At 39.2% G+C, this 23,392-nt stretch overlaps 1 protein-coding gene across 1 annotated transcript in view; it reads left to right on the forward strand.

Moving 5' to 3' along the window:
- The window catches only part of LOC121873309 (centromere protein F-like), a 145,070-nt gene that overhangs the window by 37,311 nt on the left and 84,367 nt on the right, over positions 1-23,392 (forward strand). The window contains exons 12-17 of the mRNA XM_042376814.1: positions 2,709-2,843; positions 4,915-5,062; positions 10,985-11,148; positions 11,374-11,562; positions 15,129-17,020; positions 21,904-22,185. Of these exons, the coding sequence (XP_042232748.1) occupies positions 2,709-2,843; positions 4,915-5,062; positions 10,985-11,148; positions 11,374-11,562; positions 15,129-17,020; positions 21,904-22,185 (2,810 nt within the window). The remainder of the gene's footprint in view (positions 1-2,708; positions 2,844-4,914; positions 5,063-10,984; positions 11,149-11,373; positions 11,563-15,128; positions 17,021-21,903; positions 22,186-23,392) is intronic.

The following is a 23,392-nucleotide window of genomic DNA, read 5'->3' on the forward strand; positions in this document are numbered from 1 at the left end:
ACACACACGATCAGTTTGAAATGCGTGGGAAGTTTTTAAGCGTCCTCAGTGATTTTTGCTTTCTGTTTCTCCAATTTTGTGACTATGGAAAAGAAGAATATCTCCGGGATGTGTTCTGGTGATCGCATTTCTGGTGGTGATTGTAAAAGAAAGGCTATAACACTTGAAGAAAAGCTTGATGTTGTCAAGCGTTTTGAAAATAAGGAGAGAACATGTGAAATTGTGCGTGCAACGGGAATAAAGGAGTCTACTTTACGCACCATTAGAGACAATGGAGCAAAGATTAAAGCAAGCTGTATTGCTGGAAAAACCTTGAGTGCTAGGAAAAGTGTGAGATCACGGCCAAAGGAACTTGAGGAGATGGAATGGCTTCTAAGTGTTTGGATAGAAGATCAAACAAAAAAGCGATCTGGGACCAGCTTCCTCACCATTAAAGAGAAAACCTTATCAGTATATGAGGACCTAAAGAAAAAAAAGCTGAAAATCCTGATGTGGTTGCCTTTAGTGCTAGTAGTGGATGGTTTTATGGTTTTAAGAACCGCTATGCATTTCATAATGTAAAGTTATGTGGTGAAGCAGCAAGTGCCGACGAAGCAAGTGCGCGGGCATTTCCTCCCACTGTAAAGAAATTGATTCAGGAAGAAGGCTACACCTTAGACCAAATTTTTAATTTGGATGAAACAGGTTTATACTGGAAGCGCATGCCAACAAGAACTTACATATCCAAGAATGGAGCACATGCTCCAGGCTTTGAGGCTGCGAAGGACCGCGTAACAGTGTTGTTGGGTGCAAATGCTAGTGGAGACTTAAAGCTTAAGCTTGTGCTGGTGTATCACTCTGTCAACCCGCGAGCTTTAAAGGGTTACATAAAGTCTACTCTAGGTGTTCACTTTAGGTCAAGCAAAAAAAAGTTGGATGATGGGACAAATTTTTTCTGACCTTCTTGTGGATGTTTTTGAAAATGTTTTTAAAAATTATTGCAAGAAGAAGAATATAAATTTTAAGGTTTGCCTCTTTTTAGATAATGCGCCAAGCCGCCCTCCCACCATTGCTGAGCTTTCTGACAATATCAAAGTGCTCTTTCTACCTCCAAATACAACATCTCTCCTTCAACCAATGGACCAAGGAGTAATAGCAGCCTTCAAAGCCTATTATTTGAGGCGTACATTTAAAAAACTTATTGCAGCTACTGAGGAAGGAAATGATAAGGCCAGTGTTCTTCAGTTTTGGAAAAGTTTCAACATCAAGCATGCAATTGACATCATTGTGGAGGCCTGGGGTGATGTAAGTAAGGACTGCTTGAGTGGAGTTTGGCGGAAGCTTCTCCCAGATTTAATTCATGATTTTACCGGCTTTGATGCATCAGAGGAGCTCCCAAAAATAAAAGGAAATTGTGTTTCTCTTGCAAAGCAAGTTGGCTTTGCTGAAGTGAAAAGTGCTGATGTTGAGGAACTGCTCGAGTCCCACTGTGAAGACCTCTCTACAGCTGATCTACAACAACTTGTTGCTGCTGGGGAAGATGATGAAGTCAAGGATGCAAAACCACGAGAGCTTCCCACTTCTGTTTTTTCTTATATCCTGAGGGAAGTTGATAAGCAGTTGCAGATCTTGGAAGACAATGACTACAATGCAGAAAGGAGCAGGATTGCAGTTCATGGTGTTAAATCTTTTTTGGCACCTTATGAACAGCTTCTTTGTGAAAGAAGAAAGACGGCAAAGCAGCAAACATTAGACGTCTTTTTTAAGTTAACCCCCAAGAAGCAGTCTGAAGACACTGAACCACAGCCATCCACTTCTGGAATTAGACGTTTTTTCCGTCCAAACCATGCAACCAAAACTGCACCTGATGACGATACTGATGATGACGATGACAACTCTCAACTCCTGTCTGCATGACTCCTCAACCTCAACATCACCCTTCTCCCCCATCAAGTTATATTCATATTTTTTCAAGGTAAAGTGTAACATTTACTGTATGATTTCATTATTAGATATGAATGTAACATTTATTTAGACTGTGCTATCTTTTGTGTTAGGCTAACTACTAAATTTTTTCGATTTCGAGTAATCAGCACCTAACCCTATTTTCTCCATAAGCCCTGTTATTTCTATTGCGCGAATTTCTAGAACACGAGGATTTACAAGAACACAACTATCGCGTTATAGCAGAACTGACTGTATTTTATTGGGTGCAAACGACCTTTGGATCATGAACCCAAAATATCAGGTACATTATATGTAAAAAGGTACTGTACAATATTTGGACTCAGTGGCCATAAACACAGATTATCACACACTTGCCTTAACAACACAGCCCAGCTGGGACGCTACTCCTCCTAATGATGCTCTTTGCTGTGTGCCCCCTGACCTCCTCACACACACACTGCCACACATGAACAATTTTAGTTTTTATTCCTCGCCACATGGCTGCTTCGTGGAAACCCGTAGATACTCATAACTTTATAATGTGGAAGAAAAACTGTTTACAGTTTATGTAAAAGGGATACATACTTAAAACCTTGGTTGGGGAGAGATGACTGTATTGCTACAGTATTAGTTGTCATTGGAAAGCCAGTACCAAAATTAGCCATGTAGCCTTCATCATACTGTATTCCATGCGGGGATTTAATTTTTATTTTATTTTTTATATTGATTTGTTTCTATTTGTTATTTATATTTTTTATGTGGCTATTTATATTATGATGCAGGTATCAGGGCTGAAGGTAAAACTTGCTGCAGCAGAATCTTCAGTTGAGAAACTGACTACCCAAGTGCAGATGGCTGAACAGCTAGCAGACAGTAAGAAATTTGAACTGGAGCAGCTGTATTTGGAGAAGGACAAGGTGGGCCTGTGATTAAAATTTTTGTACTTGGGTTTCTATAGATTGGTAGATTAATAAAATAATTGAAAAATATATTTAAGGTGAATAAACTTACGTGTATTTTGAAGTTACAAAATAAAATCTTGGGTAATAAAATTTTCCCAAAAGTATTTAGATGTCACAGAAGGGGAACATAATATCCTTAAACTTTAACTAAGGTTCATTATGTCTTTAGTCTGTCTTTCAAATGGCTAAAGGCCTTGGTACAGGTAAACCGCGGTAAACGATGGGGTTAGGTTCCTTAAAAACCCATTGCTAAGTGAACTATCGTAGATCTGGATCATTATAACATGGGGTTTAATGGGATACGTTCCCAGCCAGTCCCCAAACACACATGCATCACCAACAAAAAAATTCCTACACTTAAAAAATTAATAGAAAGCAATTAAACAACACTCACCACATCATAAAGAACAAGCCTGGCTGCTTCACAATGTCCCCTTTGAGGCTAAGGGGACTCTTGTAGGTGGAGTGGAGACATCACACTGGCTCCCACACAGCCTCTGGGGAGTCTTATGCCATTTCACAGTATGAAGCTTCACCTCAGAGACCCGGATGTCATGGATGCCCTGGCATTCCCAGACAATTTCAAAGTTACACTGCCCACTCCACAGTGACAAAAACAGAGCAAAAGCACTTGTCACAAAGACAGAGTGAACGGTGATAATGTAAATACTGTACAATAATAGTGGCCGTCACTGCTCGTATCATTTTCACAACAGAGACGAATTACTTTACAGTCACCATAACACAGTTCAATCTAAATGTTAGTGCTGTCCTCTCATAAAAAATAATAAAAGAAATACACTGATAAGTACAATGTATTGTACATATGGCCAACTATGCTGAGTGATAATCGTGGAGCTATGCAATGACTGGGAGATGCAATTGACCAAGAACCACATGCAAGACTGTAGTGTGCGGGTTGGCTGTGTGGTGGTAGATATTACCGCATGTGACAAGTGCAGTTTGAGATGCGTTACTTATGGTGGTGCACAGGGTTAAATGTTGTTTTCTTATAAAATGTCACTGATTTGACACAGAAAAATATAATTTGCATTGCTGGAATCCTTACAAGGCAGTGATTAATTTGAGTAAATACAACCCATAGTTTGCACTAGGGAAAACATTTTTTTTTCCAACCAATGGATATTTGATGGATATCGTTAAAACGATTTTTTTTTTTTGTCGTATATTGCGAGATGTTCTTAATTCATGACCATCGTTAAAGCGGAATATACCTGAACGAGACATGGTTTAACGAGGTTTTCCCTGTACTTCATTTTGTCCTACATCAAGAAGAGAAGCAGTTTGGGACTTTATGGGTTCTATAGATTTTTCTTTTTATAGGCACATTCCAATGATTTTCAGTTTAGCAAATTAGTAGTGGGATCTAATATTGCACATACCTGTACTGTATATATTGTACTGGTAACTATTATGCATTTTTACAAATGTTTCATGTTTTTTGGTTTAATGTCATAAAGGTAAAACTGGATGCTTGTTGATGGAGATGGGTTGTCAGTTAATGAACTTCTTAGACATGCCACATGAGACAAGGCTGTGAATGAACATGCACAGGCCCCTGATTTTTATTTTATATTGCATTTCTGTACGATTTTTCTGAAAAGTATTTTATTTATTTTATTTTTTCACTAAAACTCAGTCCAAGTACCCTCAGTAATCCCACCCAGGAATGTATCCCCCCTTAATATAGTGTAGTGCTTCTTATGGGAAAATTAGTTTTATATATGTAATTTCTTGTATAGTTTGTAAAAAATATTGCATTGTTTTTCAAGTATATTTTTTAAAAATCTTAGGTGTTGTTTTAATTTGTTTCAAGAGAAAGTTCTGTCTGTATGAAACCATGTCCAATTTAATAAAAGAAGTGAGTGCGAAACTAGGTTTCAAGTTACCGAAAACCTTTCAGGTATTTGAGGGATGCCAGTATTTTTATCGACAAATTTCCACTAGAACAACCTGGATCAGGTCTATTTGTTTTTCATGTTAATTCTTTGTGCTATATTTCCAGGTTGTTAAAGATGCTGAGAATAGCATGACTAAGTTATCCCAGGAGATTGGCCAGCTGCAGGATGAGCTAAAATCTATGATAAGGCAGAGGGATGAGGCACAAGCATCTGTTACCACAACCAAAGAAGATTGTGACAGAAAATTAGCAGGTATTATGGAATAATGTGTATCTAATATACAATTCTTATCTATAACAGTAAGGTAGAATCTTCTTAAAGCACTATAGTAAATGCACATTACTTTGAACCAGTTATTTATAGTATGATCTTTATTTCGCTTGACCTTTTCATCTCTTCTACTGCATATACAGCACAATTATGTATTGTATTAAATTGAATTAAGATAAAAGTTTAGTTCTTGTTTATGCAGTTTGAACATCTGAGTTAATATACTATACTGTATACAGGCAAACCCCGTTACTCATAGCCTCGGTATTCGTAACCTTGTTTATCCGCAATCAGTTTGTGGGGAACGAGATGTTGGTTCACACTCAGGATGGGATGGACAGAGGAAACTCACAATGTGCTCTCTGTATACATATTGTATTGGATGTACAGTGCAACTTGGTGCTGGGAAGTGGCAGCATGGTTGCAAGCGTGATGTAGAGAGAGCTGGTTGGTGAGGGTGCTCAGAGGAGGACCAGCTTGTGGGTCGCCATGCTTGCCGGCGGGAGCGAGGGCCGCCAGGCAGGAGTGGAGGAGGTGGTGTTGGTTGGTGTAGGTAGAAAAAGAGGTAGGTCACCACGAGGTCAGGTCTTATATAGCGGAGGTAGGTGTGGCTTAAGAGTTGACCTCCGCCATGTAAGGCGGCGCTGGTTGACCCAGACCACGAGGCATACTCTGGGGAATTCGCGGGGTTGGCTACTCAGTGACAAACAGCGTTTGTAGGGGAGGAATCCACTACAATACTCCCCCTTCCCTCCAGGTGGTGTAGGAGACTTGTTGTCTGCAGGGTTGCATGGCACATGTGAGGCAGAATGGCGAGGGCGTGGATGAGCCGGCCGCTAGGGGAGACAACTGTCTAGACACACGAGATCTGTGGGAGAAGAGAGGGAGAAAAAGGGTGTGTTGAGGCAATGAATGCTGTGCTTCCCTTGCGACAGGTACAGAATCCTCAGATGTGCCTGCTGGAGTGTGTGGGTCTGGGTCAGGAGCAGGGGCTGCGTCAGGAAGAGGGTCTATGACAGCAGCAGGGTGCATGACAGCAGCTTGGTGCTGGGAAGGCAGCATGGTTACAAGCGTAATGTAGAGAGAGCTGGTTGGTGAGGGTGCTCAGAGGAGGACCAGCTTGTGGGTCGCCATGCTTGCCGGCGGGAGTGAGGGCCGCCAGGCAGGAGTGGAGGAGGTGGTGTTGCTTGCTGGTTGGTGTAGGTAGAAAAAGAATGGAAAGAAATTGAAAATATAGAAAAAAAAAGGTTATACTGTATTAATCTACACCACGAAGATGACGGAAAACCAGCTTTTTAAAATGAGACGGATTGTAAGAGCAAGGAAACACAGAAGACGGCAGAGCATTCCACAGTTTGGCTGTGTGAGGAAAGAAGGAGGTACTATAACGGGTTATTCTCGTGTGACCGACATCCACAGAGAAATGGTGGGCACCGCGGGCAAGACGTGTGTTACGAACCCACGGCCTTGCCGGCGGTTCACAGGATACCAAATCCACTGAACATTGCCCGTTAAAGTACCTGTAAGAGAGAGAGTGAAGCAACATTGCGGCGAAGAGAAAGGGGAGAGAGAGATTGTCGACTAAAGGAGGAGAGTTAATAAGACGAAATGCCTTTGATTCCACCCTATCTAATAGTTGGACAGAAGAAGAGCCACCCCAGATATGAGAGCAGTACTCCAAGTTAGGACGAATGAATCCCTTACGGTATATACTTGGAGCAACTGCTCAGGAGTGAAGTAGCTGCGGCATCTGTACAGCATTCCCAACTTTCGGGAGGCAGCTTTAGTTATACTAAGGATGTGTGATTTCCAGGACATATTGGAGGAAATGGTGAGGCCTAACATATTTATTTCAGAATTTGGGAGGATGTAGTAGAATAAATAGAAAAAAAATATTCATGATGGTTATTAACTTATTTGCAATCAGTCAATGATACATCACATCTTATTTTCAGTGCTTAGTCAAAACAAGTTGGTGGATTGCCCAGCCCTAACCTAACCAGTTATGTTCACAAAGGCACAAGTTCCTTAACACCCAAACCAAACCTTTTGCATTGTGTGGTGTGCTCTATGCCCACAAGGTGTCTCTTGCCTTGGTGTAAGTTGTCGGGTTGCAGTTGGGATACAAGCTGCATTGTATATTTACCGTATGTAGTTCGCACAATGTTTTAAGCTTTGCCTTCTTCAGAATTAGTGCTTATGACTAATACACAGTACAGTAGGCTCTCATATTTGGACACCTATTTAGACTGTAAAAACCTCGCAAAATTCAAATCGTTCAAATTTAAATACAACTTCCTATGGAGAAAATTAATTTGAGTCTGGTACTTTCGATGTTTGGCTAAATTTTGCCTTATTTACCCTACTTTTTTGGCAAACTACTACCTGTAATAAAGCAACATCCTAATAAACCAACAAAAATAACACAGATAAAGTTAAATAAAAACTGAAAACAACACAGGCCTGTGGATATTATAAGGAGCAAGCAATGAACATATTTTCTGAAGTGGATCCATTAACAGAACAAAGCTTTAAAATTAACAGGGACGTGAAAAACACAAATGACCTCAACATATAGATGTAAAATGAGAAAAGAAAGCTTTATTATTCTATGGCCTAAATCATCAACTTCAGCTACACCATCAAACTCAGCATCATAAGCAGCTTCAACAACAACTTCAGGTTCAGTAACAGTTTCAGCAACAGCTTTATGGAAAGCTACAGCTTCAGCCAGAGTTGAGCCTGATGACTTCGTCATGAGTAAAAACTCACACATCATTGGCTGTCCTTATGTTTTAGACTTTACCACCATTGGTGAGTAGAATTTTCGTTTTACATTCAGAAACATTAATTAAAATATATATGAACAGTAAATAAGTGTTGCTTTCATATTTTTATGTAGAGTAATGACGATATGTTTTCACATGTGCGCACTTACATGTGCGATCTCACATTTTTTCTTTACCATTAATGGTTACCGGAAGCTACTTTATTGTTCCATTTATTAACATTAAATAACATTACTTAAAACAACCATATTAATTGTTTTACAATAATTTTACTACAGCTACAACCATCGTCTTATTTTCTTCAGTTTTATATGTAGAACCAACCAGTCACTGGTTTTGTAAACATTAATGAAAACAATGCCGTTTCGTCTCCTCGTGTGTTTTAATATTCTACGTATTATTAATGAATTGTATTGTTCATTTTGCACACACAAGCATTAATTCAATAAAAAAGACATTCAGTAATAAACAATAATGAATCCTTTGTACATAAAAGAAATGATGCTGTTTACATGATTGTGCACGTCTGAACGTTGGTGGGCTGTTCAAACCTGTCGAAATTCGACTTTCCGCCGTCGAAATTTGAAATTGTGTTGGTTTTTTTTTTTTTCAAATAAAAACGTTGAATTAAAAACTCACAAAATTTGAGAACCTACTGTACAGTGCTATCCCATTAGCCGGAACAATTGGTGCAGAGCACTTCCAGGAATGAGAGATTTACGGGAAACAAGACGACTCTCAAAGCAGGAAAAAATCCCTCATTCCCGGAATTTTCCGGTAACGGAAAAATGTTCTCAGAAGTTCCAGAAATTACATCATCGCTCGAACCCGGAAAAATATCCCCTATTCCCGGAATTTTCTGGGTACTGGAAAAATTTTCTCGGAATTTCCAGAAAATGCGCTTGATTTTCATCTCTCAAACCCGGAAAAAACTCTCCCATCCTCGGAATTTTCCGGAATTTTATGTATATCGGGAAAATTCGCCCCTCGGAAAATCATTCACGAAGCTGGGATTTTCCGGAAAATTCCAGATTTAGGAATGATTTTCTCCGAAAATTTCAATTCCGGCTATTGGAGAGTTCCGGGTTTGAGGGATTCCAGCTAACGGAGATATTACTGTATTTTGTTAATATTTGCTCTACAGTAGTCCCTCGCCATCCACGGGGGTTAGGTTCCTGTAAATCCCCGTGGTTGGTATATTCGCGGATGGTAAGACTAAAGGCTAATGGGAAATAGGGGTTAGGTTCCATGGCTGTGGATAACACACATTGCACTCGTCAAAGCCTAAGTTGCATGTTCCTTTACTAAACAATGCCTGTATTGTACAGTAGGGTCGGGATATATCACGAGATAGGGTCCAAGGATGTTTGCTATATACTGTACTACATCACGATATATAATTACATGTAATCAATGGAGAAAATAGGGTTAGGTTCTGGAGGCCAATAAAAGTGACTAAACTCGACAAAATGGCACAGTCTAAAGTTAGCAGAAGACGAGCCCGAGAGGGTGCAATGTCTTTCACTGAGTTACTTGAAAGCAGAGGATATTAGTCACTAACGATCTAGCGACTCCATAATAGAAGAAGCGCTGTGGTCGCCATGCTGACGAGAGATCGTATAAGAAATTGTCCCAAACACAATATCTGAGAGACATAAACAAAATAAAAGTCACTCGATTTCCTCACTGTGCTAAGATGTATAAATACCGTATATAAAATCCTCGTGGCACTTAGTATTTCAGCTATTACAACACAAATTCGCGGAGCCGCCTTTGTGTGTATTTACAGCCGATTCGCCAGGCAAGAAGATGACGGTGGCAGTGCGTGTGATGGAGGGGGTTTTGAGAATTGCAATTAAATGCCAGGTAGCAACGTGTCCTAATATTACGTACTGTATTAAGTAATTATTAAATGTTTTAATTGCCTGTATCTTGGCCTCGCGAGTTATTGCTAGGCATCAACATACCTAGGTATAAAGCTATACGTCGCATTCTGGACTACTGTATATCACAATAATGGTCTTTAGAAAAAAACGGCCTTTCTGTGTGTTGAACTTACAGCTAACCAATCACAGTGCAGCATTATGGGCAAGTCCATTTTCAGAGTGGAGGAATAAACTACTTACTCACAGGTCTGAAGGAGGAAAGAACCCAAGGGATTGCTTGTTGGTGGCAATTTCAAACAAATATTTAAGGGTTTGGATAAATGTTTCTCGCCCTGAAAGGGTCCGGACTATCCCAAATCTGGACTTACGAGGTCTGAACTTTCGAGAGTTTACTGTACCGTACGGGCCTAGGTTGCACAAAACAATGTGTAAACCAGTTGAAAATCTTTGACTCTTGTTGTGGAAGGGAAACACCATAGTTGATCACATCTGTTCCAGCTGGTTAAGTGAATGATGAAAAAATCTGTTTCTCTCCATTTCAGTCACCCTACCCCATGCAGGAAAGGGCACTTGAGAATTGAATTACAAGTGATCATGAAGTAAAGTGACTTAATGGTTTTCATAATGATCCCAAGTGAATCACTTACAATGAGTCAAGTTGCCAAGTGAATTATGGTGCTCATTATAATGCCTTGTGATTCATGCTTTTCTTATAATGACTCTTAAGTCACAGGACATCATTATGGTGCAAGTGACTCATAAGTGCTTGTAATTGTACCCAATGACTCACAGGCTGTCTATAAGTACCACAGACAAAATACATGTACTTAAGATGACTTACAGAAGCTCGTAATGGTATCAAGTGGGTCACAGTTGATTATAATGACCCCTGGGGATTAATAGGTACTCATATTTAGCTATTCCATGTGCTCGTGAGGTAATTTTATTATTATGGGAAGATTCATTGGTTGTACTGTACTTATAAGATCCAAACATGGTAGGAATGAAGTGCATGTGGTCAGGGCAAATCACATCCATTAGATTTGCTTTAGTTCTGGCAACTTTTACCTCATAAAAAATGGGACAAACTTTACATTTGGTTTGTTTTGTGTATTAATATCTACACTGTTATTCAAAGGTGATTGTGTAACTTTACTGAATATAAACTTTGTAGATAGCACATATTGTTCCAGTAAAGAGACATTTCCTCATTTTTTTTTCTTTTGCAGGATTAAATGCAATGGAAGCTGAGGTATCTGATATGCGAGCTAAGATTGCCAAAACAAATGCAGAGATGGAGCTCTTGAAGACAGATACAGTATCCACAGTAGAGAAGGCCAAGATGGAGGCTATTATGGAAGTGGAGAAGATGAAAGAGGAAACAAGGAATCAGGTTAGAAGATTACTCTAAACTTTTTGTTGTAGAAACTGATCTTGATTATTGGCTACTAAGGGGAATGAATATCCAAGAATCAGTGCTGTATATTGGGCTGTTTCCTTTGGGATTTTATTCCATTTTGTCTCAGTTTTGAATTGGAGAAAAAATATGAAATTTCTGTAATCTTTTGAAACTGGTGGATTGATGATATATCAGTATCACTGCATATTTAACCCCAAGGTCACTGAAGCTGAGAGAAGGGCCAAAGCAGCAGAGGAGGAGGCAACAGAGGCCCAGAAAAGGGAGGAAGCAGCTCGTGGGGAGAAACTGGTGGCTGAGTTATCTGCATGGGAGTTAGAAGGAAAAATAGACCCTCTCAAATCAGAGATTGTACAGCACCAAGAAGCTACAAGCGCTCTGAAATCTGAGGTTAACATCTTGAAATTTTGTTTGAAAAATTCTTAGTTGATTTCAGTTTGGTGTGTGTGTGTGGGTGGGTGGGCGCATATCTTTATATACACACAGTAGTGCACTTGGGTAGTATAAGTTGCTATTTGCGGTTTGGCCTATTTGCGCCATTCCTTGGAACCTAACCCCGCGAATAAGAAGGGTATACTGTATATATACTGAGTTGTATGATCACCTAAGTGTAAAAGTTTGAATATTATGTTAATCATATTATTTAAACATTCTAAGCTTGTAATCAGTTTGAAGTATCAGTAGGTTGTCATATTTTCATGCTCTTCTAATGCTTTGAAGAATTTGTTGAAGCTCTTCCTGAAATACTGAATTAATAATGGCATTTTTTTGTCATTTGATGTATACTTTTTATGGCTTATTGGCCATTTGACTAGTGAGGTGCTAGATACCCCCATTAGAGCATCCCTAGCCTTTTCCTGTAGTTTATCTATGTTATAGAAGTAAATATACAGACATATTTGCTCATTGTAATTGCTGTATAAAGATCTGTTTGCCAAATTTGACAAGGGTTAGTAAGGCAGAACCTTAAACTTGATCTGGTAGTTGCTTCAAAATTCAGTGAATCATTAAATACACCAGGATGAACTTATAGCAGGCTCCCTTGTCCACTAACATGAGTTCCATATTTCTAAACATTCTTCATGCTCTGATGCTGGCCGACTGTCACCATTATTGCCTGCAGTCTGCTGTATTCCTTGTTCTTTTTTCAAAGAAAGAGAAATTCGTCCACCTTGTCGTTTGATTTGCTGACAGTGTATATATTTTTCTAAAACAGACCCATTCTTTACAAATGCATTATTTTTTTGAGTTGATGTTTCGTGGCTGATCTATATTATTTGTTTTTTCCCTGTGCTCATTGTTGTGTGCTGATATTTTTGAAGAGATGGTAGAGTAATTTAAGAAATGGAAGGATGGAATAGAGTCAAAGGGTATGAGAATGAACATGGCAAAAATAAAAGTAATGATTAGTGGTTTAGTTGAAGGACCTGTGGTGGAAAGTAGAAAATAGTAATGTTCTCTCTGTAAGAAATATGTTGGCAGCAATTCAGTTATTTGCAGTGAGTGTGAAAGATGGGTAGAAAAGAGGTGCAGTGGTGTAAATGGCAGACTACAAGATGTTTTTGTCTTGAAGTGTTCTTTATGCACAGGTAATCATGTGTTCTTAGCTAGGAAAGAGAAACTAACTCAGCATAGGTGATATATCCATCGGTTGTGTCAGTGAATCCTGCTACTTGGTGAAATGATTAGTGCTGAAGATGTTGCTGAAACTAGCTTAGTTGCTAGACTAAGTGTCTGGAAAAAGTTTAGGGAGTTGTTGCTTCTATTAATGGCAAAAGGACCTTCACTTTGTGTGAAAGGAATGATGGTGCAACTGGCATGAGAAGTATGATGGTGTATAACAATTAAATGTGGGCAGTTAAAAAGAGAGTTTAAATGAGAATAGTGAGATATTTGTCAAATGAGATACTGAAAGATGGGAAATCCTGTTCAGAGCTAAGACGGCAGCTGAGTATTGAGAATATTGGTGAACTTTTGCTCAGAGATAGGCTGAGATGGTTCAGGCATGAAAAGAGAATAGATATCAATTTGAAGAGAGGCATCAGTTTGAATGGAGAGGGGGAGGAGAGCTATTGGTAGGTTAAGAATAATATAGGGAGATGTAAGAAATAACCTGAGAGATGATAACCTGACAAAAGAGGTTGCAAGAGACTGTACAGCAAGGAGAGCTGCCGCCAGGTAACCATGACAAATCCATACTAGTGTGGGAAATAGCCATAAAATGCAGATAATTATGACATTGATGATGTCTATTAGGAAGTAGCCTTTCCAGATGATTTTTTTATTGTTTTGAAATTTTTAAGATATTATCTTTGGTAGTACAGCATGCCCTTCAAATTTGCAGATTTTTAATTCACAGACCTCAATTATTTGCGGATGACACCCTGGATGTACCTAAGAATGTCTTAAGGGTAGTTTTAAAGTTGTTGTCATTTTTGCGGCCGGGACAGGAAACCATTCTTTCCAGAGACAGTAAATTCCTTTACGTGTATTGTATATATGTGTGTGTGTGTATGTAGACACACGCACAAAACACACACAAATAAATAATACTGTAATGGGAAAATCCTCTCACAAATAATCAGAAACAATTGTATTAAAAATGTTGAGTCTATCCTCAAGTCCACTCTGGGCTTTATTAATAACAAAGCAAAGAGTGGACTTGAAGGTAGACTAACTAACTTTAGGAGAGAGTGGTCTCAAGTTTGTTTCCTTGGTGGATTGGAGACCTGGATTTTCTCCTTGTAGATTGTTCCTGAAGATATTTTTATTTTAATTTATTGCAACCACTCAAATGTTTTGTTTGGGAATATGTTGTACAGGTCCACCACCGATTTTCCAGCACCCTTGGTTCCAAAGCCTTGCCGGATTATCCGTTTTGCCGGACCAACCGGGGTCAGGTAATAATAATTCAACAATACACCTCTGACCCACTAATTATACACCTTCCCTGTCTTTGAAAGCACCATGGACTGCTAGAAATTAAATTAAACAAATATTAATTGTAAATTAAATATGAAAAAGCCATAATTTTGAGCAACATTACTGTACACACTTTATACTCAAATGTACTACCACACTAGACTAAATTTTTTATCTCTTGTGCAAACTAAGTGATGTTTATACTCAAATTAATCACTATCTTACAAAGATTCCAGCAATACAATTTATATTCTGCTAAGTCTAGTCAGCTACATTTTATAAGATAAAAACTTAAAGCCTAAAACTACCATCACCCTGGCTGGGAGGGAGGGGAGTTAAATGCCCTCTCATAATTCTGTCTGGATTAAGGAGGTGCCGGACCATTGGTTCCCGGAAAATTGGTGGTGTACCTGTACTGTATATGATTCAGGAACACTACCTTTCTTTCTTGAAAATACAGCTTTTTCTTCTGAGCGAAAACTCTTTCATTGGAGTGTAAAGTAGTACTTATGTTTAGTTCTCCTCCTTGAAGATATTATTTCTCAGGTGTGGTGCAAGGCTGGTTTACTTGCTGCATAAGTTCTTCCATTCTTAGTTGGTTTGGAATCTCACAGGTCACTTATTAATAACCTGTTGGCCATAAATCAAGGCTGAGGGGAAGATGTAAGTGACCTGGAATCTCTCCCCTTTCTCTTTGTGGGTTTCCTTATTGCAGGAAAATATGAGGTTTCCAAGGATGGATCTTGTATTTAAGGCTGTTAAGTTCAAGGTATGAGTCAATTGGTTTCAGTGTTCATCCCATTGTACTGTATGACTTAATGGTTTTCAAAACGGCCAATAAACTCGGGTTGGACAATGATTTAGTATCCCAATACTACTGGGCATGTAGTAACTGTTTAGTTCATGTTCTGCCTCCAGAATTCAGATAACTCCCTGGACAAAGCAATGTTCTATTGGGGCTTTAGCAGGTTATTTGTCTCCTCACCTCAGTCATAAAACAGGATTTCATAGTTTAATCTCTTTTTTTTTTTCAGATTGAATTATTGAAGAAGGAAAAAGCCGAAGGTGAAAAACAACTTGAAACACAGATAAAAGAAAAGGAAGACACTATTCAAGACTTATTCTCTGCTCTGGAAGAGAAAAAGTGGAGTATCTTAGAGATTGAGGAGAAATGTAAGGATGCAAAAGTGGCACTTGAGGCCCTTACCAAAAAGGAAGTACTGTTCAAGTCTCAGTTGGAAGATGTGCAGAAACAGCATGCTGAACATATTATAGCTTTGGATAAGAATTTAGAAAAGGGGGAACTTGCATTAATGGAGAATAATAGAAAAATAGAAACCTTGTCCTTAGAACTTGGTGCTGCACAGTCAGAAAAGAGGGAACTTCTTCATCAGTTAGAAGCATTAAGACATGAAACTGAGGAGAAACTAATGGATTTGCAGATAGCACTTGATGAAAGCAATTCTGCCTTGGAGATGAAACAAGAGCATGTGTTATGTCTTGAAAGAAAATGTCAGAGTATTGAACAGGAATTTAGCTATGTTTTAGAACAAAAGCAACAAATTGAAGTAGCGTATGATGCTTCAGAAAAACAACAAACTGAAAAGATAGCAAATCTCAGCCAGATTTTGAAAAAACAAGAAAATTCCGTACAAAACAGTCAGAAGGAAGTGGAGAACATGACAGCTCACCTTGAAACTTTAATGGAGGTAAATAAGAAGTTAGAAGGTGAAAATGAAAGAATAAAAACTGCAAATGAAGATAAATTTAACATTGTACAAGCTGCTCTTGAGTTAACTGAAAATCATAGCTCTGAATTGAAAAAACAAGTTGAAATGCTTCAAACTAAGGTCAACCAGTTGATTTCCAATTTTGACATCAAAGCACAAGGTCTTACAGAAGAGAACACAAAGCTGAAGCAGACACTTGCAGATCAAAGATTAACTTTAGATAACCTTAACAAGGAGCACCAAGGGAAATTGCAAAGGTTAGTGGAAGCTGACCAAGAGATTTGTAAGCTTACACTTAATATTGAAGAGATGTCAGTATCACTTAAAGAAGTAACATCAACTTTAAGGGAAAAGGAGAATTTAATGAAAGAAAAAGGTACTGAGCTAGCAAATAGCATTATACAGGAGAAACAACAGGAGAAACTGGTAGAAGAAGTATCTGAAAAATTGAGGGTAGTGGAGAGTCATTGTGAAATATTGACATCATCTCTTAATGAAAAGGAAGAGCAATTAAGCCAGAGTAACAGTAACTCACAGATGTTGAATGATGATCTGAATACCTTGAAAAATAAGCTTGAAGCTGCAAATTATGAAATAAATGGATTAAAGGAAGATGTAGTGAAAAAATCGCAAGAATTAAGTCAATTTGAGATGAGTGCTGAATGTGCAGAAGAGGCATTAGCTAGAGTTGACATCTTGGAGGAGGAACTGAAACTGCTGCAGGAGAAACACAGTGCAGTTGTCACTAAACTTTCAGTTTCCACAGCAGTACTTGCAGCTAAAGAAGAGGAACATTCACTGATTCAGAATACTGTAATGGAACTTGAAAATGAAAAGAATGCTGCAATAAAATGTCTTCAAGATAAGTTATTACTTTCTAGTGAAGAAAAGAAAGGGTTGGTGCAAAGGCTACAAGAAGTGGAAGAAAGAGCTGAAAAAGCTTCAAAAACTAATTATGAAACCCAGATACAATTAGATGAAAAATCTTCTCAACTGGATGGATTCCAAAAACAGTTAGAGCAGTATATGTCAACAACCAGTAGATTAAAAGAAGACCTATCTAGCCACAAAGCTGAAAAGGATCAATGGGAAGCAGAACGAATTTCATGGCAGTCAGCTATGGAAAACATGGAACAGGCAAATAACATTCATGCATCAGAAATTGAACAGTTACATACTAACAACAACAGTCTAAGGTAAGATAATTCTAAAATATATTGTATTTAGCTTATATTAATACTTGTTCTTGATTTTTTTTTTTTTTTTTGTAACCCCCTATGCCCCGGGCTAGGGTGCCGCTGGCTGTATCCCCCACACAGGGTAAATCGAGAAAAATCAACTTTTCCAAAATTTTTTTTTAGCCTTTTTAAATGATAAAACAATAAAAAAGCAGTAAGAAAACTATATTGACCCTCTAAAAACTTCCCTGGGGCTGCAGTGGCAAGGGAGATAAGGGGAAAGTGTTGTTTTGATGGCTAGCGCTCGTGATCACTACGTACTTAGCGGCCATTTTCTGCTTGCCTCTGTGTCTGGGATGGCCAGTAATGCATATACTTACTGACCATAATACTTATTTCCGATAAATAATTAATTTAGAATATTTTATTTGCATTATTTTTCATAAAAGTGCTCGGCGACACACACTCAGAGTGTCGCCAGGCTGTCTTTGTGTTTGGTAGAGCATTTAATAATTATCAGAATAATATTTCCACAAATAAATACATTTATAACATAATCATAGCATTATTTTCCAGTAATACTACACTACAATACAACTACATAACACTACTTATAGCAATATTACTTTGATACAACATAATAAAATGGACAAACAATGAAAATGAAACAAACAAGAGTAGGTACTTACATTCAGGAAGCTTCCCTGTGGCCGAGCGTGTGATGTGACAGGCACATAGTCACGCTGGAACGTAATAACCCGTGCTGGGCATTCAAACAATGCTGCGAAAAGGCACGTGTTCTGGAAGGTCAATTGCCCCAGATGGACATTCCGGAATGTCAATCAGGGTGTAGGGGTTAAGAAGAGTAATTTTAAAGGGACCATCATCTCTAATAATAGATAGTTAGCCATTTTACTTATTTGTTGAATAGAAGCCACACAATATTCTTTAGACCTTAATTATTGTTCTTTGCAGCATATTTACCAGTCCTTACATTTTTGTATAATACAGTACACTCTAATTTATCCTTAGTGTCATTATCTACCATATTGTATGTATTTCATCAATAATGGATTTATAAATACAGGGCGTCCTCGCTTAACGTTGGGGCTACGTTCCTGAAAACGCGATGTTAAGTGGATCAATTTTCCCCATAAGAAAGATAAAAAAAAGTTACATATACAGAAAATTATTGCCATTTCTATAGAGAATAGTATATAGAACTACAGTACTAAGTTTAAGCGGAGGTGGTAGAGCGAGTGTGTGGAGCTAAGGAGGAGGATGGCGGGAGCGGAGGAGGAGGGCAGTAGACTCTGCGGCTGCCTCCTCCTCCTGTCCTGACTGAGGTTCCTCCGCCGCTGGTTGCTCCTCCTCCATTGTTGTTTGCTCCTCCTCGGCTGCCGGCTGTTGTAAAGAAGTTGCTGCCGTCCCGCGACGAAAAAATGAATCCAGCGTTGACTGCTTGGTGTACTCATCTTCTTCTCCTTATAGAACTCGGTGTCGCAACCAAGGCTGTCCTCAATGCTGCGTTGAACCTTTGAACTACGTTCTCTGTTTGGGTCGTTAGTGTTTGTTGAGGTTCTTCTTCGTCGTCGTCGTCTTCAACGGGACTGTGTTCTGTTAATTGTTGCATGCATATCTTCGTTGGTGAGCTCTTCTGTATGGGATGCCAGGATGTACTCAATATCCTCTGATTCCAGCTCATCAAAGCCTGCCTGTCTAGCCAAGCTGAGGATATCCCTATTCACAGCTGGGACTAAGTCCGTGAATCCCGTAAAACTGTTGACGCACTCGGACCACAGTTTACGCCACACACCATTCAGGCAACTTTCTGAAACCTCTTCCCATGCCTTGCCAATGTTGTCAAATGCATGAAGAATGTTGAAGCCGCGCCAATATTTTCGGATCGTTGGTTTATTTTCTCCGTCTATAGCCTTGAGCAGCTGGGCCATGGTACGGCGTGAATAATACTCATTGAATGCGGCGATGACGCCTTGGTCCATAGGCTGCATCACTGCTGTCGTGTTGGGAGGCAGGAATACAACTTTTACACTGTGATGCAAGTCGTCGAGATTGGGAGGATGAGCTGGGGCATTGTCAAGGATCAGAAGAATTTTGAAGTCAAGGTTCTTATTGGCATAGTATTCCTTCAGTGCAGGGACGGCGTACATGTTTAACTACTGGCTAAATATGGTGCCGGTTATCCATGCCTTTTTATTTGCCTTGTAAATGACAGGTAGGTGATCCTTAGAGTAACCTTTCATGGCCCGTGGGTTGACAACGTGAAAAATCAGCGTAGGCTTCAGCTTGAAGTCACCTGCAGATTTCGCACCAAGCAGCAGCAACAAGCTGTCTTTTGCTGCTTGAAACCCTGGGGCTCTTTTCTCCTCCTTGGAGATATAGGTCCTCCTAGGCATCCTCTTCCAAAAGAGTCCAATGTCATCCACATTGAAGACTTGCTTTGGTGAGTAGCCTCCTGGCTGGATAATCCATTTGAATTCTGTTGGGAATGTCTCGGCAGCAACCGTATCTGAACTGGCAGCTTCACCAATCATCTTAATATTGTGGAAGTTATAACGATGCTTAAATCATTGAAACCAGCCTTGGCTGGCCGTATAGGTTTCTTCATCCGATCCTTCACGCTCTTCTGCTTAAGTCGTCAAACAGGGATCTGGCCTTATGCTGGATAACCATAAGGCTCACAGGGGCATTGTGTTGATTCTGGTCCTCCATCCATATTGCCAGCATCTTTTCCACCTTCTCTATCACAGTGCTTCTAGTACGAGTCGTCTTAGTAGCACTCAGAGAAGAACCACTTCCAGCACTAACCTTAATCTTGTCAGCGTTGGTTTGGATAGTATGCACTGTTGTGGGGGTTAGACCAAGCACAGCGGCTATGTCCACAGCACGTTCCCTCTTTTTCAAATCGGGTTAATACATCCATTTTCGTAGCAAGGGTAATGGTCTTACGTTGCCTCTTCACTATACTAGCATCAGTAGCACTTGATGGGCGCTTGGAAACCATTTCGAATGGTTAGAGTACAGTTTTAGAGCAAAAACACTTAAACACGCACGAATAATGTGAAGTCGTAACAAAGACTGGCTTGGCGTTGCTTGAGGACGCTGTGACGTTTTGCGAGTGAGGGCAGCGCGCCGAGCTGAGAGAGCGTAGCGCGACCAGACGAGCGGGTTATGCGCCATAGAAAGTAGTCCGTGACGATGCAAAACGGCGTAGTTTCGGATCACCGGGACGTTAAACGAATTTTTGGTCTCTAAAGTTCAGCGAAGTAGTACCGAAACAACGTTAAGCGAGGACTTACTGTATTAATTGTACATTTCTATTTTAAATACTAGGTGTTCCATCCCATACCTATTTTAAATTTCGTCCTTGTATAGGGCTTGCAGTCATGCAAAAAGTTTTGCTTATACAGTACATACGGTAATATTCCACTTAATGAGTTTAGTAAACCCTTGATAACTCGGCATATATGGGGCTCTGACCTTGCCGAGTTATCCCAAATTCCGACTTATTGAGGCAAAAATACAAGAATAAAAAATTATTGACCGACATATGTTTACATGTAATTACTAAATGTAAAAAAAGTAACACTTACCAGCACTACAGACAAAGGATGAAACTTCATAGTAGGTGACATAGATGCATGATAGGTGACACAGGTATGGTAGGTGATGCAGGTGGCCGGATATGCCGAGATTTTCCCAGATAATTTGATAAATCTAAGCATTTCCTGAGTTTTACTATAATACATTCAGAGACCATATCCTTGCCGAGTTATATGAAATTCCGAGTTATCAAGGGTTTACTGTACCTAAGTTGTGTTGCTGAAAAAGTGCTTATTAGGTTAGATCATCTTCCTCTATTCTGCCAGTATCTTGTTCTAAGACACCATTCACCAGCTGTTTGCCATGCCGCTTGCATCACCACAGTCAGTTCGTCACTTCTAGTTGCCTTTTTGCTCTTTATCTTCCGAACTGCTCTCTCCACTTCATCTCATTATTTCTTTAGCTTCCTTGACAGGTTTTCAATATACTTCTTCCACACTCCCAGTTTCCTAGCATACCCCCTTACTGCCTTCCTTTATCTCCCATTCATCTTCACTACACTTCCAGCACTTAATTACCCTTCTTTTCATCTGTGGTTTCCTTTTCCCCATTCCAATTATCCATTTAAGCACCACTGGATTATACATGGATGCATTATGCCCCCCCCCCTATTGTGATAGCTTTTCAAATCCTTGTCCATCATAGTTATCTGCTGTTAACAATTATCGGATTGATCTCAAGCCTAAAGTTGCCACTTCTTTGTATTGCCTTCTTTTATTCCTCTTGTTTGAATAAGGGGTTTTGCTAGTGCCAAGGCTTGTCTTTCCAGCATCTCAACCAAATCTATCCCTCCTCTTGTTCTGTTGCCCAACCATGAATGTCTACCGACTCTTTTTTTACAAACTGCCTTATTCCCACATAGGCATTCCAATCCCCAGCTACATAGACAATGGTGTCTTGGTCTGCTCTCTTGGTTACTTCCTCCACTTTACTTCTAAATGCTTCTTTCTCTTTTGGTCTTCGAACCTGATGTTATGCACACAATCTGTCCTCTGATCAGTGTCCACATTACACTTATCATTCCTTCCTATCTTAACTTTTATTACATACATACTTATTTCTCTATAATTATTTTTACTATACTGCACCGTATATGCTTTGCTCTTCCATATCCTCCTGCCAAGAATATTACATATTCCTCCCAAGTTCCACTGTTTTCTCCTCTCTTCTTTTCATCCCCTGTATGCAAGGCAACTCCATTTTTCTTCTTTTCATAAATTTTTCTATTTCCATCCTACTCCTCGTCATTGAATCCATATTTGGTATGGCAATTGCAGTGAACGTTTGGCAAACTTGATGGAGGCCGAAACAATATTGCAAAAGAGACTTGGGGATATGGAAGCAGTAAATGAACAACTATGTTCTTCTCTTGTGGAGAAGAATGAGGAACTACAAGAATTAAAACTGTCCCGTGAGCTGCTTCAGGAACAAAGGCAACAACATGACATCCAAGTTGATGAAGCAATTGCAACCCTGACTGAAAAGTTGCATAACTGCCAGAAGGTCCTACAGTTGAAAGAAAGTGAAATAGAAGATCTTAAGAAGCAGCATATGATATTGTAAGTAGACATTGTAATTTTTTTTATTACATTGTAACTATGTATTGGCATATACAATACAGTACATTTTAAGCAGGTCATTCTTGTAGATTCCATATATCTTGACTGTATGTATGCAAATAATGTATAAGGTGAGTGCTACTTGACATTTGGAAATTACACTTTTGACTAGTGCAGAGGAAGAGTAAAAGAATTTATTGTGTGGGTTAAAATAGATGTCAATGTGGAAGGAGAATTACAGAATATTTGGGTAAAAGGGGAATATATATGAAGAGTTTTAGAGTAGTACTGTACGGTATTCCATAATTGCCAGTAGGTTGTGTGTGTGAATCATTGAAATGTCCTGCAGTCTAGCTTAGCTTAGGGCTAGTAGGATATGGACAGTAATATAGATAAGTGATGTTTCCATTAGCTGCAGCAATTGATGCAGAGCACTTCTGGGAATAAGAGCTTTCCGAGTAACGAGACGACTCTCAAAGCCGGAAAATCTCCCTCATCCCTGGAATTTTCTGGGTACAGTCATTTCTGCTACAACGGGTGTTTTGTCAACGCGAATTGGCTATAACGCGATTGATGAATAGAAGAACGATGTTTGTAAAACGCGAACTCGTGTTGACTGTAACGCGTTCCACTCAAATGTTTTAAGTGTACTGTCGCTTGGCGCGGGATTATGCAGTGTTTACAGTTCACGTTTGACATCACATGTTCAATTGATTCATGTGTTTTGTTTGTGAAGTGTTATTTGATAGGGACTCTATAAATGTCATCCTTTTTTTGCAAATTTAGCTATTCCCATAAATACTGCATGAAAAAAAAAATGTTTCGTGGTGCGGACTAATAGCGTTTTACACCCGCGCTCTCTGTTTCCATTACATGATCAGTTGAAACACGCGGGTTGTTTTGAAGCGTCCTTAGTGATTTTTGCTTACTATTTCTCCAATTTTGTGGTATTAAATGTGAATTTGGAAAATTAAATATTTCCAAGAAGCGTTCTGGTGATCGTAAAAGAAAGGCTATAACACTTGGAGAGAAGCTTGATGTTATCAACCTCAACATCACCCTTCTCCCCCATCAAGTTATATTCATATTTTTTCAAGGTAAAGTGTTACATTTATTGTATGATTTCGTTATTAGATATGAATGTAACATTTATTTAGACTGTGCTATCCTTTGTGTTAGGCTAACTACTAAATTTTTTTATACAGTA

The sequence above is a fragment of the Homarus americanus genome, unplaced genomic scaffold (genome assembly GCF_018991925.1).
Source record: "Homarus americanus isolate GMGI-L3 unplaced genomic scaffold, GMGI_Hamer_2.0 scaffold32929, whole genome shotgun sequence".
Lineage (NCBI taxonomy): Eukaryota > Metazoa > Arthropoda > Malacostraca > Decapoda > Nephropidae > Homarus > Homarus americanus.